The 27,826-nt window shown below is 38.6% G+C and overlaps 1 protein-coding gene across 1 annotated transcript; it reads right to left on the bottom strand.

Annotated features, from left to right (window-relative positions):
• Positions 1-2,591: 2,591 nt before the first annotated feature.
• ACBD5 (acyl-CoA binding domain containing 5) lies at positions 2,592-27,826 on the bottom strand (the record flags this gene model as incomplete). Its single annotated transcript, XM_082015304.1, has 12 exons — positions 2,592-2,705; positions 2,994-3,044; positions 4,618-4,817; positions 6,260-6,536; positions 8,394-8,500; positions 9,224-9,424; positions 10,259-10,396; positions 20,409-20,441; positions 20,570-20,681; positions 24,474-24,546; positions 26,350-26,470; positions 27,751-27,826. 12 exons carry the CDS (start codon positions 27,824-27,826, stop codon positions 2,592-2,594), a joined length of 1,503 nt encoding a protein of 500 aa, XP_081871430.1.

The following is a 27,826-nucleotide window of genomic DNA, read 5'->3' as shown; positions in this document are numbered from 1 at the left end:
AAAGAATGTTGATAAACTGTGGAGCATTCAGGAAAGAGCCACCTTTCCCAAGGCTGGAAAACAACTTGAAAATTAGATTCTAGTTGCTCCATCTGTTTTGTTTAAGTAAGAGATCAAGAGATGACCTGCCGATAGCAATAAAGTACCCATGGAAAACACATCATGGGCTCTCTGTCTAGTAGATAAAGATCTAGAAAAATCCAATGGATGAAAGCTGAAGCTAGACAAATCCAAACTAAAAATTAATGTACCATTTGTTTATTCATTTAAGCTCTGAATCATTAGAACAGTATACTAGAAAAATTGCTGGAAAGGCGCTCTTCTAAAAACTAATTTCTGACTGAACTTGCGAATTGATTGAGGGTGGTACAGAGGTCAGAAGAGATGCTCAGAAGTTTATAGGAACAGCATACTGTTCAGAGAGAGAGAACATGGCCATTCGGGAGCTATTAGCTAAACAACACTAAAGCTCACAGGAGCATCACAGAAGATACTTAAAAAATTGTATTGATTTTCAAAAACTGTCCTTGCTGATGAAATGGAAATCTCCATTTACCGGTGCAAAAAATAAGGAAAATGTAACTGCCTAAAAGCCTTCATAGTGAAATCTCTGGTTTCATCAGACAGTGCCGCTAAGGACAGCTCTGAGACAGGGCAACTCCCTGGCAGACCTCTAGCTTTGTGGACATTGCATTGTTTACAATACCACGGGCTGGGCCCAGAGGGTGGTGATCAGTGACAGAAGTCTAGCTGGAGGCCAGTAATTAGCGGTGTACTGCATCCAGTCCCATTTAACATCTTTATTAATAAGCTGGATGATGGGGCAGAGCGCACCCTCAGCAAGTTTGCAGGTTACACAAAACTGGGAGGAGTGGTTGATAGGCCAGAGGCTGGTGCTGCCATCCAGAGGGACCTCGACAGGATGGAAAAATGGGCCGACGGGAACCTCACGAAGCCCAACAAGGGGAAGTGCCAAGTCCAGCACCTGGGGAAGAACAACCCCAGCCACCAGTACGCGCTGGGGCCCGCCCAGCTGGGAAGCAGCTTGGTAGAAAAGAACCTGGGTGTCCTGATAGACACCAAGTTGAACATGAACCAGCAATGTGCCGTTGCAGCAAAGAAGGCCAATGGTATTGCAGGCTGCAATATCCCTCTCCCAGCAGGTGATCCAGGGAGGTAATCGTTCCTCAGCACTGCAGAGTGGCCACACCTGCACTGTGTCCAGTTCCGGGTACAAAAAAGAGATGGTCATACTGGAGAGAGTTCAACAAAGGGCCGTGGAGATGATTAAGGGACTGGAGCATCTCTCCTGTGATGAGAGATGAACACTGGCACATGTTGCCCAAAGACGTTGTGGAGTCTCCCTCCTTGGAGATACTCAAAAGCCATCTGGACCCAGTCCTGGGCAACCAGCTCTAGGTGTCCCTTGCTTGAGCATGGGTGTTGGACCAGATGACCTCCAGAATACCTTCCAACCTCAACCATTCTGTGTTTCTGTGATTTACCATATGAGAGAAAACTGTACCATGAGAACTGTCAAACATTAGAAAAGCTAGAACAATTTAAGTGAATTCTAGTAAGATCTACACATATGCAGACTCTCTGCAGACTGACAGGAAAAAACTTAAGAGTTAACAGCATACTAAGCTAACAAAGTGAGGTGTGAGGTTGAAGTAAGTAGATAGCAACTAGAGAACATTCACTTCACCTTCTGATACTTAAAAGAGTTGACAAAAGGTAAGATGAAAGTATGACTGTCCTTCAGCTGAAGGAAGTCAAAGTAGACATTGCAAAAGTATCATAGTAAGGTGCTAATAAATGGTAAATAAGAAATAGGTGACAGATGGCACTCTGCAAAGGATTTGATAGGAAAAAAATTCTCATGGCACAAGGGGACTAGGAAGTCTAGAAACAGTGAAAATGGCTCAAGAGGATAGTGTGAGTGAGAGGATCAAAGAATATCATGGAAACACTTCCAAGCTATCCAGCCTCACCCACTTGTGTATGCTCACTGAAATTATTTATCCTGCATCACATTTCATGGATTTAATCTAACTGCCACATATAAACCATACCACATATAAAGTCCAATTAACCAATACTTTCCTATGCTGAGAAACTTTCAAGGCAAAGAAAACTATACATGTCTCTTCCTAGAATACCTAGCTAATGGAAAGCATTCCTACTAGCTTCCACAACTTCTTGTTGCACCTTTGGCTTGAGTTCTTGGGACTGAGACACACACCTTCCTATCATAACTGTACCAAGGACTGTACTGTACAATCTGCTTTAGCCTGGTAACTTCAGAGCTATGAGTCACTGATACATACAATGGAACATTAAGTATGACATGTCTTGAAACAAGGAACTCCAGGAAACAGGATTTATCACAGCAATTATTATCAAGTTCCTTATTGTGATACTGACCTGATGTTTCAGATACACTGTCAAAGCCTTATTGAGAGCCACTCTTGCCTTCTTCTTATGCATGAAGGCAGTATTTTATGTCCTGTCTAAATAGCACTATATACACTTACGTATTGGTTTAAACAGCTGGGATACAGTATTTATGCCCTATTGAATGCACGTCTTTACCTTCGCTTTCTTTGAAGATACACATGTACCAACCACTGGGCAATAAATGGCCATACAACAGCAAAAGCTAAAATACCAGGAGAAACTTCAAAGGGCCACCATGATGGTTTCTAAGGAAAACAGAAAAATTGTAGTCAGCAATCTGTGTGCACGTATTGAATACCACATGTATACTTCTCAATCACTTCAAATGCTAGTGTCAAAGTAGAAAATGCTACTAGTAAGAACAGAAAAAAAGATTAATCAAATAACTTCTTCAGGCACAGATTATTTTTTCTCTCCAAGTCAAGAGAGAGAAAATACAGAAAGCACATACTAATAGCTAGATATAAAATACTAATCTCATCTTTTTTCACCATTCACACTGCTTTTTACAAATAGATAAAACAGTGTTTTACCTTGACAGAGGAGGCAGGCTGATAATTTGACTGTAGTGTTGCAGATTTTGCCTTTAAATACAAACAAAGGCCAGTAAGTATAAAAAGGGAAACCACAATTACTTTTTTTCTGCTTCACAAAATGATAATATAAAGCTTTTTATCTTATGAAGACTTTGCAATCTGTATATATGACAGTTTAAGGAACATAACCACCCCCATGCAACCCCCCTTTCACCACTTAATTTCCAATTTACCTCTCATGTTTCCATTACTCTTTATAGCATTTTTATCACATCTCTGTGTGTTAAAATATGAATCAGGGTCACTTACTGGACCTCTTTACAGTTTTTTCAAGGCCCACCTACCCAGCTTGTCATGGCAACTTCCTCAACTCTGGTCTAGTCCTAGCAGCTGCAACCCACAGGAGAAATCTCAGCAGCTTAATTTACATGATTACACCTAGATTACGGTTTATACAAATGCAAAAAGCACTGGTTTAGTCTGCCCTGAGCTATAGCTACAGGCATGTCTAGCAGCATAAAGGAAAGAAAATACTCTGTTCCAAACCTTCCAGGCAATCCAGAAATGAGAAGTACCAGAAACTTTTCAAGACTATTTGCATACACTATTGTGGTGCTTCCACAAAAACAAGGCAGCCAGTTTTCTAGGTTTTTCTTAATTTATGTAAATGTGAAACAGAAGCTTCTGTGTCTTTTTAGGTAATGGTAGCAAGCACAGCATGAACTGCTGGGGAAGAATTTTATAATATTTCTTCATATATTGCTCAGGCAAAAAAAGAAAATCCGTATCCAAACAGCAAATTTTTGAATAGCTGTGATGGAGCAAAATCATGGTTTTAATAAATCCTTTTCCCTGGCTGCCTTAGGTTTGGTGTATTTGCATCCCATAGGATACTGCTTGTACAGCGCTCTCATTCTCAGGTAGATCAAAATATATCAGCAAGTCAAACAAAACCAAACATTTTTAGGTTGCTCGTTCAACTATATTCACAGCGTATTCTATTCTCCCAAATATACAGTATTTCCATTGAAAGAGAAGGAGAAAGAAACACTACATCAATAAATATCTACACTCACTTAAGACTTCTTCTGCTTATCTTGTACACAAGATATGAAATTCCAAGAAAGCTGGATTACTTTGCAGGGAAAGAATGCTATGAAGAATCAGTCTTCTGCTAACTGAAAAATGCAATCAGAAGTTCTGCCTGCAACCATTTACCAGTCTGGAAGATTAAGCTAATTTCTCACTTCCTTTGAAAATCCTTTGAGATCTACTGATGAAGAAATTATGTGGGATCATGTATTACTAACATTAACTATGGAATCTCCATATAGCGACTGTGTAATGTGTATCTGTAACAATGGCTAAAATTAGTCTGATCAGAAATCAGTAAAATAATACATGGTCAATTTTTAGGCCAAAATGAATGGTTTTGCTCACATGTACAGGAGCCTTGAATTGTGTTCCTAAGAGTAGGTACCAATAAGAAATTTTAAGTTGGAATAAACTACAGAATATAACTGAAATGTTTTCACAGTTTAAGAAAATATTGTCTGAAAAAGCATAAAAATATCCAAGGAGATTAAATAAAAAGTAATCAAATAACTTCAATGGATAATACCTGTGATGCTGTAACTGCCTCCAGCATATGCAACCTCTGAAGGACATTCTGCATGTCTTCTTGCAACCGCATCAGCACTACTGCAATCTGTTCATTGAGGCTACCCCTGGGTCCTCTGTCTGATCCCCAGCGCTCTCCATCCCCTCCACTACCCATCTGTCCACCTTGTGAACCATCTCCTAGAGGCTGAAGTCTATGCCCTATTTTGAGGGAGAAAAGAATAGATACATAAAAAACACAGAATGGGCTACCAACTCTATTGAAAATGTTTGATTTTAACAGGTCAGTTTTCTCCCTCCTGAACCAAGTCCGAATCACAGGCTATGTTCAGACAGTTCAAAAGCACTGGAAGGTTACTGCAACATCATTTGAGATGTTTCCCTACAGCCTCAGTGTGGCAGTATCATTCAAGGTCCTAGAACTGCATAAACATTTAGCAAAAATTGATAATTCATATCCAGTCAAGTTCAGCAGTAAATTCTGCCCTAGTGAAAAGAATCACACAGAATCACAGAATCATTAAGGTTGGAAAAGATCTTTAAGATCAAGTCCAACCATCAACCCAACACCACCATGCCCACTAAACTATATCCTGAAGTGCCATGCCTACATGTTTTTTGAATACTTCCAGGGATGAAAGTAAGATCTGTCTTATTATCAAGGGTAGGTGTGTCTCCAGCTGGAAAACAAAGAACGCTGTAATAGAGCGATGAGAAAAGTTAATTGTTTGAAACCTACAATACTCCCTCAAACTATATACAGCTAGCCTATCATGCTTCCACCTGCAAGTAGCAAACGTAAGTAAAACAAGAGAGAGAAGGGGAGATGGTTAAACTATAGTATGTTCTTCATAATAGCGTTCAATGTAAATGTTATATTTGGATTTTCTTTTTAATTTTTGCATCTCTTTATGTATAGATGCCATAGAAAAAGGCATGCTATATACAAATAAAATAGTTTCTGGCTTTTTTTTTTCACGTTACAGCTCATACCACTGGAATATGGTGTTGCTCCTAGGCTACAGTATTAGAAGTATTACAGAATTAAAAAGAGCAGAGGTCCAACATAAATTGAACATCTGGACTATTATGTGATTAAGAGTCATTAAGTTTTAAGAATCATAATACATAGTATCAGAATCACTCAAAGGTGTGGCCAACACTCCAATTATATAGAAAACAATACATCACTGATACCTTTCCGAGATGTTCCATAGTTTCAAATAAGACACCACAGCGGTATAAAAGCATATGCATTTAAAAATAAATATGTAACTTATAAAGAAACTCTTCTCATGAACAGATATGTTTTGAAGATTACATTTCTAAAAAGACAGGTGCCATAAACAGCAGCTGGAGTTTCAGGTAAGCCAAAACAGAAGCAGCCAATATGCTTATACAAGATCCCCATGGCACAAGAAAATTCTTTTGTAATACTTGTTATGAATGAAATAAATACTCTGAAGACAAAACTGATTGCTATCCACTGTAATTAGGATTTTTGTTATCTATTTTTATTGTGAAGGACAGAAGCACTATATTGCGTGACTGTCTTACTGGACAATATTGACAAATGCTTCTCAGGAACCAGTAACTTATGACAGTCAGGAGAGTGGGGAACACAAAAGCAGAGTGCACAGTACCTCTCCCTCTTCTGACACTGTAGAAATCCGCTTTTTCGCCACCTTTCTTCTCCTTGTGAGGGCCCCCATTACTGGCTTTGCCATCTTCTCCTCCACACTTGACTTCGCCTTTCTCTTGAGCTGCTCCCTGTACAGTATTTCCAGGCTGGAGATTCCCATAAGTCATGCAAGCGTGCCTTGGAAAACACGTGTTTTCTAACAGAAGACTCTGATCTACACCCAAGAAATGGGATGAATGCTTTAAAGATCCTTTAGCTGATGTGATGATCTCCAAGGGCTACAAATTAATATTAGCAAGTAATTAAATTCTGTAAAATGTGACAGTTAACCAATAAAAAGGAAGAAGCATCATCTCTACTTTCACTTTAAGAAAATAGTTTGCCCAAAATTAAGACTTTTCTTTTAACAGGAGCAGTTGTTTTCCTGTAGAATGTGCTTACTGTTGTCTAAATGTCCTTTTCAGGCCAAAAAGCCATTTTGAGGCAAATATTCTCAAAACATTGATACCACTTGGAATTACTTTAGACATTTACAACATACAGTAATACTGAGTAATCACTAAAATAGAACATTAAGATCTGAAAATGTTCAGTTTTCCCTGTAAAACTGGCTTTGCATCCCAGACAGTGAAGTGGTGTCCTAACTTGGATTCATGAGCCACACTGTCAAAAGTCACATGCTATTAGCAACCTTGAGTAGGCAGTGTTTACACTCGTGGCAAAGAGACCACATTGCTTATCATCAACCTGTTCAAAACAGCTAGGCTGCACCCTGTACCTCTCACCAAGCAAGAGACAGGCACAGTATTCGATCAACATCTCACTCAAAATCGGTAGTACTATAGGAAGATATTAAAAATGGATGACATATTCATTGATCAGGTCACAATTACATGTTCCGCAACAGGACTGCCTTAAGGTGGTTCAAGCAAACCGTTGTTCAATGCAAGGACAAGTGCTTGCACAAGTATATGATGAAGCAGACTGGGGACCTCAGCTACCTGAAAAAAAACCTCCATGAAAAAGCCAAACTAACCAAAAGAAGGGGCAAAGAAATGGAAACTGCTGCCAAAATCCCGTTTGTCAAAGAGCAGTTCATAAACCTTATTTACGTATACCTGAACATTTGTTATTTTGTTCAGAACTAGAACTTTTCTCATACAGGTTAGGAAATTCTGACAAATTATCCACCTACTTCACTTAAAGAATCTCAAACAAGCTTGAACGATACACAGCATGATTGGGAAATCACCTATATAAGGGAGCTTGCAGCACTTCTACCAAAACTTTCCCAACATGCTTCATTACTTGGGTAAAATTTTGAGTTGCTAAAAGGATCCTCAGGACACAGACAAGAGAATGATGCAATATTAGTGTGCTTACTGCTCTTTCTGATCCCATGCATCATTCATATATTCCTCCCTAGAATTGGGAACCTAGGTGTCTGAGTACAATCTACAAAGCCCACACTTAAACTGGGCCTCTGAAGGAGGTCCAAGTCAGTAAGTCAACTAAGACTACAGTTAATACAATTCAATCAAAACTAAGCCAGCACAGTTGATGCCCACCTTTTATATGGAAGTCAGAGATGCACATTACAGCTGAAGAGAGTACAAGAGAACCCAGAAATCATTGTCATCTCCTACTTCTTTAGACCTAGGCCACTTTCAGGCCACCTGCTAAGTCTTACTCTTTATTCTAGGAATCAAATGCAGGATTCATCAGGCCAGAAAAAGAATATGCAAAAAGCTCACTGTTACAAAGACACTCCCTGCTTCTGAGAGATAGCTGGATTCTGGTCCCTACATATGCTATGATACCCTAAATTAATTTGTGGACACAGCCCTTAGTTTCTTTGTACTGTTGTTTTTGACAGTTGTTTTCTTTGTCCTGTTGTTTTTGATACCTTCCCCTCACATAAATTCTCTGAGGGAAAAAATTTCAAGGCTTTTAGATCAGTAGTGACCAAGTTGTAAAAGACTGAAAATAAAAAGAAGAAAAACCAATAGTCCAAACCAGAGAAAGGTATGCATGAGTTACTTCATTCATCTCTGCATGTCCATGTTCACCTGACAGATAGGAACCTATTTAAAAATAAGCATACCAACTTCAAAATAGGAATACTAAGGCCCTACCTCTTCTAGACCAAGTTGCTCCATAGAGTCACAATAAACCTCACTGTCTGAATCACTGGTTAAGTGCTGAGTTGCTGAGACCTCTTCAGTATTCTCTTCATTTGTACCTGTATGGAAAGGAGATATGCACATATGCTTTGTAAATGTGAGCCAATCCTGGCAAAGAGTAAAGCGATGAGTTAAAATGTCTAGGTGAGCTTCAACTCATGCCCCTTTAATCTACGATTGTCATCTTAAAGTATTATTCTGAACAAAGAGGTTATATTCATACAGGAATTATATAAAACTTTTACTAATGGGAAAACTATACCTCACATTGGCATTTCTGCATTGTAAGTTAATAGTTTTAATTTTACCTTGTTCATTCCACTTTCCTTCCTAAGTTCAGTATAAAGGAGCTCTGCCTAAAGTTATCTGTTAGTTTTAAGATTATATATTTAGGCATCAGTTTCAACAAACTGGAATTTACAATATGTTCAGCCTTTGAGAATGACACGACATTAGTGATTTTCATTTCACTACAAGTTAGCTTTCAAAGGCAAATAGTATTTGCACACAAGTAGTATAATGATTTTAAAAGAAAATTACATCTCTGTGAGCTTGGGCCTCTCTGTCTCTGAATTAATCTCTCTTTCTGTAGAAGATCCTAAAAGAAAGCTTTATTTTAAACTGGTATTAAATTTGATTTTTTTTGAGTTTCTTTCTTCAGGTTTCTACAACTGAAAGACACCATTGCTAGTCTCTGAATCCCAGGATTAAGCTTTCAAGAAAATAAATATTTTGCATGAACAACATGTGCAAATGAAAACATGGTCTTGCAAGGAGAATACCTTGGTGAGCACTGTTAATAGTTATTTCTAGGCTTGGCTCCATTTTCTTTATTTCTTCATCTGGGTTCAAGCCATTCAGGGCAGATTTGGTCTGGATGCCATTCTGCATATCTGTGATAAAGCTGTCCTTGTAACAGCCATTAGTAACAATACTTTCCAAATCCTTAGCAGCTGCTGATTCTGGTTTCACATTCTTATAGTCTGTAAAAGAACAAGAAAACCTTGCAAATAGAAAGCTATGCACCTAGTAGCTCAAAACATATTTCTTCAAGTAGCTAACTTGTTAATATACTGTATGTATAATATATCTGCAGAACAATATATATGAATGCTCCTAGATTCACATTCGCAGGGATTGTTCTGTTCTTGTAAAAAGCGTAAATATAAAACCTAATTTGCATTAAGAGCAGATGATATTTAAAACATAAGTGAGCAAAGTCAGTCTCTGATAAATTAAATAATAATCCTAATGTCCTTGGAGGAACAAACCTGTATAGAATTCTAAATATGTAATTTAATTTGGTTTTCACTTGATGCTGGTATTTCTCAGAACTCTTTATGGACCCCCTAAACAAATCTCAATGGAAGTTCTGTTTTATTTTCTCTGAAGAAAAAAAAAGTTATTTTCAATCTATTGTTACAGCTCCCTGCCCATGGTGAGGGGTTGGAACTAGATGATTTTTAAGGTCCCTTCCAACCTAAATCATTCTATAATTCTATGTAGTTATTCACAGCTCTTACAAACAGCACTAGCAACAAAAAACACAACAATACAGGATATAGACTTTTAGCTAACCTACCAACAGAACTTCCGAGCCAAGTCAAAAATTGCATAGCATAGCTCACAAATTTGTAGTAGTTCTAAATCTTACAACCCAGGTTAACACATTGCCATCTTTCACACACACATCCATGTGTATTTGCATCTAAATCTCCTGAAGAAGTACAGCATTCATGATCCTTTGGGATTTTCTGCCACTTAGGTGGTTAACAATAACTTTGGAAGAGACAACGGTCCAAGAGTAGAAAACATACCCTTTCCATTTAGCTGCAGTTCTTTTTCTTCCTCTTCACGAAGCCCTTCTTCTTCTGATTCTGCTCCGCTATCGCTACTTTCAGCTTTTCCATTCACAGCCTTTATATTTGGAGTGGAATTCATGACATTACTAAGGTCTATGGAAAAATTCAAGGAGGAAAAAACCCATGTATTTTAGAAAAACAAACATACAACTCTCCCTCCCCTCAAACTATCAGTCATAGTCATTAGTCATTCTACAAAAGTACTTCCATATTAGATGTACCAAATAATGCCAGCTTTATTTCTGTAAGCTCTTCCTTAATTGGTTTAATGTTTCTTTTTTGTGGTTCACCACAGAGTGCCAAAATACTGGTGAAGAGATTCTCAATGATTCTGAGGAAGTCTGCTGGAAAGAGACAGCAGGCCACTTTCACTACTGAGTCTCAGACCAGGACTATTACCCATATTTATGGTATAGCTGCAGTAACATTTTTTCTAGGACCAAAGCAGCCATGTTCTTTTAGACCCAGAAGTCAACATTTTTATGGAAATTTCCTTTTGGGCTGAAATGCTTCAAAACTGCTCTCAAATCAAAGGCAAATTTGAAAACATTCTATTCAATATGTGAGCAACAGGATTCTCACATACAGTATCACATGGATCTTCTCCTGCAGCACTTTCAGCAGACGCAAAATGTGGTAAGACGATTCAAGTTTATACAAATCTTTATCTGTCAAAGGGCATACGGAAATAAATTCTCTGATTTCAGTGAAAAAGATGAATACACTGAGCATCTGTTTGCATGTCTAATTACATAAATACTTTAAAAAGTGTGTCTTGAAATAGATACGGTAACTGCTAAATCCTTGTTTTCCACATCTTTGATCATTCCAAGGATCACAAACCGGATCACAAATTTACCCTGACTGTACAAAGAATTGCAAGGTAGAGATTCTTAAAAAATACGGAGACTTTAAGGGGCAATTGTACCACCTCCTGTAAAAAAAAAAAAAGGTTAAATACTTCCTGATGATCATTTAAGCCTCCTATGTGAAGACAGAGTAATTAAGGTACAAAGAAGGTGCAGTTTCTGCAAGACACTCACACATTTTACATTGACTCCGAGGCTGAATTCTGTCTAATTGTCACTACAGCATCCCATTTGCATAATTTCTACATACCCTTGCCAGAACCTTGAAAGATTAATTCTTATGTTTAGTCTTAACATTAAACATTAAAAGCAAAATAATATCCAATTATACTGGAGTTGCCAAACCAGCTCCGCTACTTTCTTTGCTTCATGGTAATTTAGAGCTAAGGGTTTTCTCCTTTAATTTTGCAATGAAGAGTCTTCCCACATTCCTCTAGTTTCAAAGCTTATCCACAATGCTTAAAAAAAAAAGGGGGGGCAAAATAAATTCTTGTATACAAATAATAAATAAGTTAAATATTCTGTTCACCTTAGTTTTACTGCAAGGTAAGGTTTCTGTGGGCACCCTGCATCACTGCTTTGGAATGACTTAATCCAACTTTCATCTGAAGATTAAAAACCATGCTTCTTTATTGTAAAAAGAGAACTGGAAAAGCTCTTTTCTGTCTTGTAGGCTACAAGAATATAAGTGATCACATTTTCTCCTCACTGAAGAACACCTTATTTGCAAGGAAATTTGTTTCACAAAAGAAAAATCCCAACATATTCCCAGTTTATTTCTCATGTTTCCTTTACTGTGAAACTCAATTCTCGAGATGTTTTTCTGAGAAGCAGCAGTGAGAGGAGGATAAAGTAGCAGTTAAGTCCTCACAGCATGATCATTAAGCACAGACACAGGTCCCTTGGCACAGTAAGGCAGGCATCACCCTTCCCTTTGAAACAAAAAGGGGGTGGGGGCATAATCATCCATGTGTCCTACCCAATCGTGGGAGTAAACAGGAAAGGCAAGACCAGGAGGAACATTTAGCTGTTAGGCGAATTAAAACCGTAAACCTCCTCATCCTACCAAAGATAATGTAAAAAGCCCCAGCTATACCGTAAGCTTTTTTTCTAAAGATTTACTTTTTTTCTTTTTGAAGGGAAGGCCTTTGAATATTCAAGCATGTTCTCTCTTCACTGAATTTCAGCAAGGAGATTATTCATTTGGGGAAGCTTCGAAGTGATACATGACACATATTTAAGAGGTAGAACTGAGAAAAAGTATCAACAGTAATGGATTTATGGTATCATGCCACAGGACACCTGAGCAACTGAAATCAATCAGGATCATCTTTCTTCCACAAAGTCAATCTTAGCAACAGTGCTCCTAAAACCATGAAGAGGCACTGCTTTGATGCCGACTCTGAAGAACACAGCATTCTACAGAGTTTTGGCCACTTGAAATACTACGCTTAATTGTGTACTTTTCCTCAGAACCCTTACACTGCTATCGTCATCAGGTCCATCTTCAATCCCTTTCACTACATAGTAAAACCAGTTTACTCTTGTCCTCCTTGTTACTCTGAGTATCTGCTAAGAAACCAGCAATGATGACTAATACTGGGAGTGATAGGGTTAAAGACTAAACAAAGCCAACTAGTAGTGACTTCTACAGTCCCTCTTGATAGGTTAATGGCTAATTCCTGAGGAAGGTATCATTTAATATGAATTATAAGAGCCAAGCAAGCTTTTAAAACCTTATTTTCTTTGTGCTAATCCCCCCCATCCCTTTATTCTGTTTAACCACTTCAACTGCAGGCAAAATGTCAGTAGCTTTCTGTTGTCCTCGTTTAGATACTGTACCATTCAGTTTATTACTGCCTGCAATACCAAACTGTGACAGGAGTTTTCTAAATCAAAGCTGTACTGCTCTGTAGCCATACAAGGAGTTATATTCCACTGTAAAAGCCTGGATTTTTTTTTTTTTAATGCTATATAGTAAGAGCTGTGTAACAGTAACAACATGCAAACAGAAGGACGGCTTAACAAAAGAAAATGGTGAGATGGAAAGGATGTGAAGAACAGACACACAGCCTCTCTACGAGCTTTCAGTAGATGTTTATTTTCTTGTGTCAGCTCTATTAAGAGATTTCCTAAGAGCAATTCTAAATAGATTTCTTTAAAGGCAGCACTCCAATTCTTCTCAATAACCTGTATAACAGGGCCAAGTTTCACAAAAATATGTGTGTGATTTCTAACTCCTCACATATTTCAAGGTAATTTTTGTTACCCAGATGGGAGTTAGGAGCTTAAAAGCCTCTGTGGATCTGCCCCAGCTCGAGGGGTGTTTTACAAAGAAAACCTAGCCTAACAGGTTTTTCCTCAAATGCCTTGTATTTTTAGTTTTCTGAACAGGCACATAATTCTTATACAAAATTAACATGCACTGCTTGAGCTGTACTGACGGTTGGCTCAGCACAACACAGTATCCTCACACAAGTCCTATAGCCTCCTTCATTCTTTGCAAATAACAGTGATCAAGAAACTGTCTACAACAGCAGGTAGAACACATCATAAAAATTTAATTAGCTGTGTATAATCTCATCATGTAATAAAAATTATATGCTTTTGTAAAATACCCTAATTTTACTAACTGCTCAATAGCAGCAAAAGCTCAGTCACTAAAACATTACTTCCATGACCTACACTTATATCACCTTATATAGGGATCTCTTTGCACTCCTACGTTTAAGTAGAGTCAAGCTCTGTCAAAACTTAAGTCTCAGATACACCTATATGGTATACAAGATTGTTTTGATAATCACATAACTAGAATTCTTTTCTTGCCATCACAACCTGATGTTTCATGCTTGTTACTGATCCAAGTAGACTCCCTGCTTCAATTCCAAGTTTATACAACTACGTTCTGCCATTTCCAACACGCTTAATTACACAAATCTCCACCTCCTTTTTGAAATTGACGTCTCCCAATACAGCAAGGAGTTTCACTGCAAGGAATGATCATAGTGAGAAAGGAGGTGTACATGCAAGCATCTGGGATCAATAAGCTCTTCAGCTAGAAGAACAAGAGTTTCTATACCCTCATTTCCTTCCATTCTTTTTAATATAGCACACTACAAAGAAAATCTCCAGGGGCCCAGCCTGCTCTGTAACATCTGTTCTACAGTACTCAAATGAGCTGCCATCACAAATAAAAAGAGATTTTAGAAAGGTTTGTCAAAAATAGAGACAGAAAAATATAAGATTACTTTAACTACCACTGTTCTATCACTTTTAATTTTAAGTGCATTAAGTGTAAGTTCTCTGAAAAATGTATTCCCTAAGCACACAGATCACGGCAGCCCGATCTCCCTCTATACAGTTTTCCTTTTTTCTTGTTTAGTCTTTCTAAACTCCACTATAACAGAGAAAAAGAAGCCTCTCCTCTTTTTTATTTTTCTTTTAATATCCTCCAAAGCCTTGTTTTCTCAGCATTCCTCTCTCTGCTCATGTGCTTTTCAAGCTGTTACAGTCAAAGAGATGCCACTGTATTTCAAAAAACAACTTAACAATATCCATGTCTTTATTTACCATTTATAAACATCAAAACAATAGTTTGTGGATAAGAACTAACACAAACAATAGCAGCTTCTTAGACATTAACTTGCAAGTATGGTATTTAGGATTACTGATTGGTTCTCCTGGACCTTTACAGTTTTCTCCTGAATACCTATAGAGTTTCTCATCTCCATCCATAGCATCAGTACCTGTTCCCTTGCATTTTCAGAATATTTTCCATATAAATAAGGTTACCAAGTTTTTGGGTTGACTTAGATACATTTCCTTCCTCCCTGTCACACCCTGAACCTTCTGCCTGAATCAAAAATTGTTTTGCCCTGTACAAGGAAAAAAAACAAACAGGAAATAACATTAAGATTATATTCTCCTGCCACCTACTCCAATCCTACAAGTTGAACAGCCTTTTACAATGCCCATATTAAACACAGCCTCACAGATAACCCAGATGGCTTTTCCACACATCTTAGAGGCTATGATTAAAGTAATTATTTTTGATATAACAAAGCTATGCATGAAACACCAGCCCATGCTCACTGGGCACTTTTCTGAGAGCAATCAAGACACGACTACCTACACCTGTTCTTCTCCAGCCTCCCATACCTCTGTTTACTACTTCTTTGTAGCTTGTCTTTGTGGAACAGAGCTGTGAAAAATCTGGATTTCAGTTCTCTCATCACAAGATCTTAACTACAAGTGAGACCTCTAAAATGTAAGACACCAACATTTTATAGCAAATAGGTACATTTGCTAGATTCTCAAAACCTGAAGAGCTTTTGACAACTTATTTTCCCTTTTGCAGGGAACTGTTGTCTGGCTGGAGGAAAAATCCAGGTCCAATGACCAGTTATGCACAAAAACTGTTACTGTTGACTCAATCCAGCATGAAACAGAATACAGGCAGGCTTTTCTTTTCATGGAAGAAAGCTTCTCTTAGCTCCCTCCATTCTGAAAGAAACATTTATTCTACATTTTCACATTTGGATACTCTGCTGCTCACCCTGTGGAAATATATTCTCTACTACTCTGCATGAGAGACGAGTTGTTGATATCCTCAGGCTTGAGCTATACTGATGCTCTGCCCTGATTTCCAACTTTGTTAGACAGCACTGGCATAAAAACCATCAGTTTGAAGTCAAATCACAAAGTAGGCTCAGATTTGAACTGGAAAGCCTGAAGTAGGTATATATTGCAAGAGCACAAGCCACAGCTTGTTGTGAGACTTACCCACATCTCATTGAGACTCTCCACTGACTTGGCACTTGCTGGCCCAGCCCTTAATCCTATAATAATCCCATCCTGCAGCAAACCCTGCAGAGAATGTTCTAGATGCTTCTGAAGGTGAGCTATTAAACTACCGAGATATTAACAAAAATATTGGTGTAGTAAGTTTCACACTAGCCTCCCTGAATATGAAGTGTAACCTTGATTATAGCTGTTAGCTTATCACTGGAAACGAGAAAAAGTTTGAAGGACAGAATTTTAAAAACCTCTCACCCACCCACCAGCTCCTCCTGCCCCATGCTTGCCCTGCCTTAATGCACCTCCTAGCTGTGGTGCTGCCACCCATTCAACATATCCTGCTAAAGCACAGCAATTTCAGAGTAACAGGGATTTCAGTTCTTTTCCCTCTTCTTATAAAGCATTAGTAAGATTCACAGCCACTTAGTTCCTTAAAAATCCTAGTGAGGAAAAGAGGAAGGAGAAGGAAGGAAATCAGTTTAGCAAGTATATTTGAAGTCAAACAGAAATGAAAATGTGAGCTTATAAAGCAAACAGGGTGTTTCACAGAAGAGGTCCACACACAAGCAGGAAGAGCATGCCACCAAATGCTCCATTACAAAGGACAGATGTTGAAAATAATATGAGAAGCTCTTTCAGAAAATAGAACTATTTGAAAAGAGAAACTAATCTACAGAAACACAGTTGGAAAAAATATTGGATTTTAAAAGTAAAGAGTGTTTCTACCTGGAAAGTAATAATCAAGAACAGACTCACTTTTTTCAAGTGCAAGCCTCCCCTCTAAGCTTACCGACATCTTGTACTAACTACTGCCTTTGAAACAGAAGTGCTTACATGTATTTGCTTGTTGTAACATCACACAGACCTCAGTAAGTATAATCTTTTAAACCTAGCTCTCATATCCAACGCAGGAAGACACTAAGTAAACTCTTAAACAGCTGCATCTGCCTGTGAGCCAGAACTCTGCCATTCACACAAGCTGCTACTGAAGCAGCGCCCCGTATGGGCTCCTAGCACAAGCATGCTACACTACAATCAGCACTGCCCAAAGCCAGCATACACAGCAACACAAGTCACCTCGCTTCAATAGGGCTTTATCTGGTACAACTGCAATACAGCTGGGAGCAAAGTTTTCAGAACACTCCTTAGGATGACAAAGTTTAGAAGTATTATAATGCTGAAACTTTCCACAGCCTCTGCAGTGCTTAACTTGTCATTACTGGAGGCAACATTTAGTCTTCACAAAGGCTTACAAAAAGTATTACTACTCATCATAAAGACAAATGCTCATCTTTATTTAGTAGGATTTTAAAACAGATTAAATGCCTTGTCACAAAGCAGAAAAAGTACACACGAAAATTCTAATGAAGAACTTGTGAACAATTTCCAGATACTTTGCTTAGTTGTTGAGATAACTTAGTGTGGGCCTGTCAGGTAGGGATTTTCTTGCCCCCCTTTGTTTCTAGATACTTTCTTTTTTTCTGAATGTGAGTAAACCCATTCTCAAGGAAACATTCAAAAGGATGAGTTTGCTCTGAAACTCTCGATATTTTTCGCCCAGTATCAGATCAGTAGTATGCCAATTCTAGCCCACCTTTGGCTTCTTCAGGTATAACATAATAAGAAAGCTTGAATGCCCATTCTGAAAATTTCAAATTCACTGAGCAATAGTATTTTGAGGCTTCTTTGTCTTTTAGGATTGGCTTGGACGTCCAATTTGTTTGCATTTATTAGTAAGTGCAAAAAGTTAAAAGGTTGCTTTTCTAAACCACCCCCGACCTTACCCAACAGTCCTCCCCCTACTCTTCCAGCAGCTGCCAGCAAAAAGGTCCCTCCATAATACTGCAAGTTACCTATTCTCTTCTGCAGCACTATGACAGCTAAGAGCCCACTTTCTTCTTTGATGTCTACTATTTAATATACCTGAAAATAATTTCTGAATAATTTTATCTGCTAAGAAATACTTGTCAGAAAGAGACTACTGACTGAACTTTCCAGAGAACCTAGCTTCTCACACAGCTGCAGGATGAGCTTTCAAAACACTATCCAGGTTACACGCTTTTGAAATGTCCCTCATATTTGCTCCGCCTAATAGAGGGAATTGTCTGTTTTCCTTTTGTTACAAATATCCAGGTTTGGATATGTTTGTAGCCCATAGGTCTGGCAAGTTTGTCCTAGTTGTCTAGGAGATGTTACAAGTCATTTTACTGCTGGCATGTCAGGCTTCAGTGTTCTTTATTGAGGAGAGACACAAGCTCTATTAATTCAGGAAGACAGTACTTTAATGGTTTTTATTTAACATTTTCAATGAAACCACAAGAAGTAGAAATTTTATTTTAAAAGGCTGCACTTTTCTTTTGAGGCCAATCTGCTAGAGACGATACACCAGCCATAGCTGATGTACACTAAATTTCCAGAGTTTTCCAGAGTAGTCTCTTTGACTACTTCAAGAACACTGTTGATTTTGAGGAATTGGCATGCAATTCTTAAACAATTAGATAATGATCTTCATACAGATTAAAGTCTGGTGGAAGAAGAATGAAAGGTGAACTCAGAATGAGCCAGAAGATTGGGGGGGGGGGGGGGTGTACAGTATGAAGTAAGAGACTCAAGAGTTAAGGGTCCCAGTTGCCAGAGCACACCAATTGCCTGCCCATAAAAAAACCCGCCTTTCACAACAGAAGCTACAGAGAGCGGGGGGCTTGGGGACAGGGGACAAAACAAGACTAGAGGAACTAACACGATCAAAACATAACTACGTGTCAATTTTTAACAGTATTGTCACCAGTATCACACCATCTCAAACACAGACTTGGGCAGACTGGTTCTATTCTTTAGCGTGTATCTGGAAAACTGAAGGTACTCATGCTTCCATACTTCCGTGAAATATTTTGAGACCTGTACTGTAAACAATAATAATTATTTCCAGCTTCACTTTTAATCGAGGAAGTGGTTACGAGTGCTGACGAAAGGGCTTCAGAGTCTTAAATGCAACTGTAACATTATAACTTACAACAGACTTTGTGAAAATTTTGTCTTAATTCATTGTGGCATAATGAGACGTTGCAACTTTAAACCATATGAATGACAACATATCACCAGATTTATTGCAACACTGACAGAACAAGATAAAGTTGAAATTTGCTATTCTGTTTTACTTACACCACCTTATGTTTAAGCTACCTCTTTAAAAAAAAAGTACGCTAAATTTGTTATTGAAACAGGTATGGTTTTCCATGATTCTCTGTTTGCCTAGGTAAGTCACTTTTTCAGGAAGTGGCTTTTGGCACTGTGCCATAGACACCAAGTCCAAGTAAATCCTTATTACACAGATCACTGACCTGAATCTACTGATACTCTTACAATCTTTCCCATCAATCCAGCTGACAGGTAAACTCACTAAATCCCAGACACGAAGCATTCACAATTTTAGCTGAGAAAAAAAAGTCACACAACTTTCAAAATGGCCATTTGAAAACTTCTACCATTGCCTTCCCTCAAAAACAATGAAAAACTATTTCTGTTTCCCTGAGACTCGATACCAAAACTAAAATCAAAACTATGTTCCTTTAAGGTGGGAGGAAAAAAGCCACACACAAAAGGCAACCTAACTAGCTGACTCCTACTTCTTAAACATAATAAACCAATTAATTTGTGCAATGGTTTGTTTTTTAAAAACTGTTTCAAAAATTGAAATGCAACAGGGCGAAACTTAACTGTAATTTTAAGTCAGATTTGAACAACTGTAAACCTTATATTACAACCTTATGAACACATTACCTGTAATGTAGTAACTGTTATTATCAAAATATTCTCACAATGGTATTACTAAATAAAAATCACTACACTGATTTTTATGCAGCTATGACACCACTAGGTTTGCCACTTGTCAGATATTTAAAATGTTTAAATAGGTATCCCCTTCATGAACTTGAGCCTCAGAAAACTTAACTTGGAAGTTTCCCAAACCCATCTTATATTCTGTATGTATTAGAGAAACCATGATTAAGAAAGCGTGGGTTTTAATTGTGGGGTTTTATTTTTTTATTATTTTAGATCAGATGACAGACCTGGACTACCAGCTCTGCATGCAGTTTGATAACCCACAGCTACATCAGGACGTAGCACTATGCATTTCAAATAGTTGTTCCCTCTATTAATGGAAAAGCAGAAACTAGATTTGGTTGGGGCAGTTGTTTGTTTGTTTTAAATATTCTTTTTTTCAGAAAGAGGCTTCCTTCAGCAGCTCAAAAAGCCTATAGACAAAGACTAAAAATGCAGCTTCCTGCGTCTAACTTTGTTTTGTACCTCAAAAGCAAAATGAAACAAAATCCAGCCTAATGAAGTGACAAGCCCAGAAGTCACAAGCATTAGCAGAAAGTTACTACAGCACCAAAATAATGGAAAAGATGGATTTACACATAATTTATTAGTCCTACCTTCCAAATACTTAGAGACTTTCTCCATTCGAACTGCCATATGGTAAAGAGAATGAACAGAAAGATGCAACGTTTAGCTTTAAAATCATTTATAGAAAACAAGCCCCAAAAAATCTGTAGTTGTGATTATTAGTAGTATAAAGGAAGTTATTTGTTCGAACCTGAGGTTAGGTCAGATCCTCTGGTCTTTTTATCTTCTACTATTTCATAGAACGGGCCTATTACTTGTAGTAATTCTTCAACTTTGTCCGTCATTGGCATACTCTCAAGAATCTGCATAAGTCCAAAACATGAAGCATCTTAAGAAACAGCATTTCAATGATTCATTCATTTCAACTGATTTTAGAAACTGACGGTCACTGTAAAACTCAGTAACATTTCACTAAGTCACTTACCACGTTACTCTGATTTTTTAAATTTTGTTTTAATTAAATGAAAACAACATAAACCTAATTTACCAAATAAGAATTTTAACTAGTTGTATTAACTTTTTTTAGGTGAAGGGAAGATGGGAGAGCTAATGCATTTGCCACCACTAAAGGACTGCCTCAGCACAGTATTAGTAGACCTTGGAATCCATTATTTCCGGAATTTCAAATGAAACCAACTCTAAGTTCATCAGGCTGCTCTGATGCAATTTATTTTATAGACAAGTCTTCCCACAGAGAAAATGAAAGGGGTTTTTGTTTTCTTTGAGGATTCTTTGTATTTGTCAAACCCTGACAACTTCAGCAGAATGTAAGGAGCAGATCAAAAGTGCCCTACTGGGTCCATCTAAACCCAAACAGCAAAACGGACAGAATACAGCAAAACTGGGACAGCACAAAGACATACTTAGCAGAGCAAACTAGAACCAAATTCTGCTCCTGAAGTCATTTGGAGCTCTTCCTTTGGTAAGAATTTCTTCACCTTAAATTACAAAAACAATACCTTTGATCATCTGATAGGAATGCAAAATCTTAAATCTAAAATAGATTAAACATAAGAGATTCAATAATTTAATATTATTTTAAAACATATTATATTATTGTCCCATTCAAGTTTAAGTCCTTTCAGCCAAGGTTTTTGCTTATAGCTTTGTTTCTCTTTCATTCTCTACTTTTTTTATTAGTATTTTTTTAAAAGAGGCAATAGCCATAGGAAAAGACTCAGGTAGAAGCAAACTAAAAGTAGAGTACACCTCCTTCTCCTCCAGAAGACCACGAGGAAAGCAACAGATGGAGGTACAAGTTGCCACAGAACATGCTGCTCAAATGCAGCAAGTGCATTACAAGGTAGTAGAGGCAAAAGCTACAGCATTACTTTACAAAGCAGGAGCTCCAGGCAGGCTAGCAGGTAACAAGTTAACACTTGCAAACCAATTAAGAATACCAAGAAACAACGATCCTATCGAACTGCAGTTTCATTGCCTCTTCTCTGATGTATTCAGTATATATAATTCATTCCATATTTGTTAGAGAAATGCTCAGTGCTCTGATACTGATCTGGATATGAACCAGAGACAGGACAGTTTTGTGATTTTTTTTTTCTTTTTTTAAACTTCAGTAGCATTGAAACAAGAAATCTATTCTAGAATAACACTTGTATTTGGTATGTATTTACTTCTATAGTCTGCACTGTAAGCTTTCATATATGCATTTCTATAATGTCTGCATATAATTGGTCTTCATCCACTCTAAACAGGCCTCTCTGCAACTTGGAGCAGTTCTCAGAATCTTACCGCACAGTTTCTGTTAGAGTTAAAAAGAGATGTTAGAGTTTTGTAACTGCTACCTTTTAGGTGAGCAAGAAAAGAACAAATACTTCCACAAACAAAATCAATTGCTTACTTATATAGGCACTAGGCATAACATGCAATTTTAAAATTTGAAACTGCAAAGTAAGTCGTTATGCATCGTGAATTACTGTTTTCTTTGGTTGTCAGACAATTCATATATGAAGAGTCTTGTTTTAAATTAGAAACACCATATAGTGTTAAGACTTCTTTACGCTAAGATATCACTCATTTCTAATATATAACAAAACATCTAAAGTGTAAATAAATTAAACAGTATTGCAATATAAAATTTCAGAAACGCTACTTAAAAGATAAATTAACGTTAAAATGCACCTGAGCTCAGATTCATCTTAGCTAAGACTAAGACATGTTCGGTCATCTCCCACCAGCATGTCAAAACCTCACCCAGACACATTCCTCAAGAGCTGTGATTTTCAAAGCTACCATATGAAGGGAAAAAGAAAAAAACCAAAACCACCAAACAAGTTCACAATAAAAGTACTTGCGACAGGGTCATCTGATGCATGTATAGCCCAAACACAATGTGCAAATGCTGGGGACATGCCCCAGGGGCAGAGGGGAATGTGGCAGCCTTAGACACAGTCCTGTGATACCAGGATAGAAGTGTTTTTTTGCCCCCTTAGACACAGATACCTATGCAGCAACAGCAGAAAGCCCACAGTAACACCACAAGGATTAGTGCAGTATGTGCTGATAGAACAACCCAGTGGATCCATTTGAAATGCACTTCCATTGACATTTCAAGTAGAATCAATCGGGTTGGAAAAGCTGAAGCCAGTATTTCAAATGCAAGAGCTGAAACAGCACCGGAACAGGGTAAACAGATTCCCCAGTTTCAAAGCTGAGCGAGGCAAGAAGTCATTTGCTCTCCAATCCCTACATGTCATCTGTACAGAGGCAGAATATTTGTCCTTCGTTAGGGTCAAGTAGACTTCATCACAGGAGGCTTACTAGGGGTTGTCTTGGTTTTTTTGTATTTTTTTTTTTTTTAGAACAAACATTGCAGTTTCACATAGTTTTAGTGTCCTGACCAAACCAAATACTGCACTTAAAAAAAAAGTACTCTACTGAAGTATTAACACATTTTCAATCAGAGATTTGAAGTGAAGCACTAAATCTTGTGGCACACATTCAAAAGGAATTATTACAACTTAGTGGGATTTTTGACCAAATGAATACTACTTGGCCTTCTGTGTTTTCTGGAGTTGTTTATTTTTCATTTTAAAGCAGCTACAGTAATACCAGCAGGAACTAGATTACCAAAATTACAGACAGGAAAAAGAACAGCAGTCAGACTCCAGCTCATTGCCTAGTAAAAGTTTCCGTTGTATCAATCATTAAACATGTTAAGAGTTCAATGTCATGACACTGGCGTAGGAGAAAAGCAAGTGTATTCAGAGTAGAACTTACATTTTCTCTCCTTGATGCTAAATTCACTATAGTGATAGACTACAATTATACTTTTATCCGGATAGACAGTAAATAATCTTTAAACTGGAAAGGCCACCTAGAAGAGCTTCAGTGAGAAGACTGCAGTGAAAAGGTTTAGTTAATAAAAGACAAGAAACTTTAATTCTGAATGTTTACTTTAGTTAATGCTGCAATTCCTGCTTAATATAGTAACTATGACTGTTTACAATTTACACATCTATTCCAAAAAACAGACCAAATTACTCAATTCTGTTTGACTGCATCTATAATATACAAGGAATATCTTCCAAACAAGTACAAAAAAATCAGGTTGCTGAGTTCTTCCTGAAAAATCAAAGATGATTAAGTTTACCTATTTGATTATACTCATGTCTCCAGTCACGAGTGAGACTCTTGCTCCTGAAGTCCTTCCAGAGGGTTGTTTTTTTTCCTTTCCAAGATAAAGATCGCTTACCTCTCAACTCTGAGGAGTGAGGCAGTTTACAGTGAATCAGCTTTTCTTCTGTTGTACTTTAAGTTCCACCGTTTTCTGCATTGCCCCCTTTACCATGATTTCAATACTTCACCTTCTTTAGCTCTGTCATTTAAGCATTGTAGCAGCTAGAGCTCTCATGTTTCTCTGAAAACAACCCAAATTCTACAGCTTTGGAAGGAACTATGTAATTTTTCTTCTGCCCATGGGCCAAACAGCGTAGTACTGAAATGCAACAGTTCACATAGGGAGAAACTCATCTGGAGTTTTGACAATACTAGTCAGCAAGAACCTCCTCATGTTCCCTCATTTATATCTCGAACGTTTGTTCTAGATCATTCCTTCCGCTCATTAGTAAACTTACCTTTTTCATTTCTTCAACATAGGCTATCATGGCTTCTTCTTTGGACATGTCTCCCAAGGCACTCCAAGCATCCCTAGGAAAGAAAAGTCACATACATCGTCAGTATCTTCAGGGCCTCCTGGATTTTTTCAGCCTGGCATTAAGTAGGTCAGTTATGTAACGGCCAAGACTTCTCTGATACACATAAAATGCAACAATTCACAACTTTCTTTTTTTAAAGTTCAAATATATAATTTGCTACAATAATCACATAGTGGCACATCGACAAAGAAGCAACAAACTGAACAGTCTGGGGACTGAAGAGTTCCTCTCTGACCAGCTATGATCTTGTATCTGGTAAGTTGTAAACAAGCCCAGATACAGGAGACACACATTTCCCTTTTGATTAAGGTGTTTTGTTTTTTTTTTAAGATTCTCTGCTGCAGAAAAAGACCAAGGACAGATACTTCAGCCAGCACTTAACCACCAGTTATCATCAAGTTAAAACAGGCTACAAGAAAAATCTGTCCTTTTTGAGTTTAGCAATTGGGGAAAGATACATCAGTCTAGTAGGGCAAATAGTATAACCATCATCCCCAGTTACCACAGCAGCTACTTACGACCTAATAAAATATCTCCCCCTCTCCAATTCTGCAAGACAGAAAACTCCAATCAAATTTATCAGCATTGCACAAGGAATCTGTCAGAACATAGACTGGAACGAAATATTTAATTACTCAGTCTTGCACTTGATCTGACACCTTGCCTTCCTCTTGCCAGAGTATTTGTCCCACTTACAGCAAAACCCCAAAGTTAGTGGCTCACTTCCAGCTACAATCAACCAGGCGGCTGCAACCTTACTGCCCTAGTCCTCTGCAAAGATACTCCCTTCACCCTGACTTGGGGAGGCTGGGGGGGAGACTGGGGAGGAAACAAACAAACAAACAAAAAAGTCAAAGAAATCATTTCACAGATCCCAAGACCACCATGATGACAGCAATAATTGTTCTTCAGGACAAATCACCATTAAAATATAATAAGCAAAGCCTTCCCAGCACAAGGAAAATACAGACAGCAGGAAGCTCTGCCACTGAGCCGACAAACCAGAAAGACACATAAACCAGACCTCTCCCCAGGAGCTTGAAGCTCTTATCAATGGCTGTCAATGAGCACCTATTTACTTCAGGCTGACATCCTTTCAGTACTTCAAGGGGGCTTGTCAGAAAGATGGGGACAGACTTTTTAGCAGGGCCTGTAGTGACAGGACAAGAGGTAATGGTTTTAAACTAAAAGAGGGTAGATTCAGACTAGATCTAAGGAAGAAATTTTTCATGATGAGGGTGGTGAAACCCTGGCCCAGGTTGCCCAGAGAGGTGGGAGATGCCCCATCCCTGGAAACATTCCATGTCAGGCTGGACAGGGCTCTGAGCAACCTGATCTAGTTGAAGATGTCCCTGCTCATTGAAGGGGGTTGGACTAGATGACCTTTAAAGGTCCCTTCCAACCCGAACTACTCTGTGATTCTGTACATGAAAACTTGAGAAGGAAGAATTCCAGACACTCATCCACGTCATTCCTTCTGCAGAGGACCTACAATTTCATTCTGCAACATGGGATAAACACTGCAGAGGTACCATAATGGTGCTTGCCCAAGAAAAACTGCCCACCGCAGAACCCAAGGGAATGTTTCCACCTGCAACTCTGAGAAGTTATAAATTATCTGAGCTAGAAAGTTGGAACACAAGACAAAAAAAAAATTCAAGCATCAAAGGTTGTGAATGTTCTTTAAGAGAGAAATAAACCCACTAAACTTTGTCCAAGTGCCACTTTTCTAAACATCTCCACTCCAAGCATTAAAAAAAAAGAAAAAAAACCAAAACAACTAATGAAAAGTTACCATTTATATCTACCAATCGGATCCCAAAATCCAGGTCGTGGAATGTTACAGGGTCCTTGGGTTGCTTGCTTATAAAAGCTATAGAACTTGAGCATCATTTCATTTGTTGGCTGGAATGAACCTAGTGAAAGCATTTTAAAATACAATTAAATCGTAATCAGAAATATTAATGGGTATTTTACAAGCTTAGTACTTCTGTGAGAAAATAGCCTGCAGTCTGTTGCAGCCTGATTCACAGAAGTACAATTTAACTCAACAGAGAATATCTTCACTCCATCTACCATGAACCAGCACCACTGACAATATTTACTTCACAAACAGCAAGTTTCAGATTTAGTTTAAAGAACTATAACCTTTAGTACTCCTAAGGTCAGACTCCACAATTAGAATAAAAAAAAAAAAAAAGAAGAGTAAGTAACATAAAGCAAGTGTCCTTTCACTCAGTTTAAAGGGACAGGTTTAGCTCTCAGTAAACACAGTTATCTTGCAAGTCACTTTTATTGCTACAAACCCTAACTTATTGAAAGACTCCAGAACTTAAAAAAAAAACAACACCCAAACCCAAAAACCCCAAAACACAGCCTTCCACAGTATTTTTGTTTACTTTGGATATTTGACAGCACTTTCAGGAAGTTTCACTGTATCTCTTGTTTTTGTTTTCTTTTCTTGCTTTGTAGAACACACTTTTGTAGAGGTAGAAAATGTAAATACAAAACGGTAACAGCTGGCAGGGAAGATTCATAACCAATCCATTAAATCAAATACTTTGAGGTTTGAATCTAGTCATTAGAAGCTTAGAGTGACCTTAACTTTAAAAACTCAACAAACCCAATTTCACTTACACCAGAATTAATGATGTATGTAATAACTTTTTTTTATTGTTACTCTTATCAAAAAGATACGTTCTGAGTTTTTTGCTTTCTGTTAACTCTTTCAGCAGAGGGAACTCATGATGACAGCACCGGAGCGTCAAACCGACTTCAGAATTTCAGGGAGGCAGAGGCCCTTCCCTGCGCCGCGGGCCGGCGGAAGCTGACAGGCCCCCTCCTCCAGGCGCCTGCCGGGGGCTCGGAAGCCCCCGAACCGGCCGTGCTTCAGGACAGGCGGGCAGCAGCACCAAGACCGAGGTTTCCAAGCGGTTCTCCAGCCACCGCCTGCTAACGGGCGCTCGGCCCGGGGCGGCTGAGGAAGAGCGGCCTTACCGCCCGGGCCTGAGCCTCCCGGCGGGCCGCGCCGCCGCCCCTGCCCGGGACCGCTTCCCCCGGAGGAAGCGGCCGCCGGCAGGAGAGGGGCTTCGCCTCCCCCCCCCCCCGCCCCCGGCCCTGCCCGCCTCGCAGATGCCAGCCGGACGGCCAGGCCTCGCGCCGATTCCACCGGAGCAGCCCCCCAGATCGCACTTACCGTTTTTGGGCAAGCTCTGGATCACCTTCACGGCCGCCTCGAACCTGGTGGCGTGCATGGAGCCGGTCTCCGCCAT

This window comes from Phaethon aethereus, assembly GCF_964289735.1.
Source record: "Phaethon aethereus genome assembly, chromosome: 2".
Classification (NCBI taxonomy): Eukaryota; Metazoa; Chordata; class Aves; order Phaethontiformes; family Phaethontidae; genus Phaethon; species Phaethon aethereus.
This window is presented reverse-complemented; position numbering and strand designations above follow the sequence as displayed.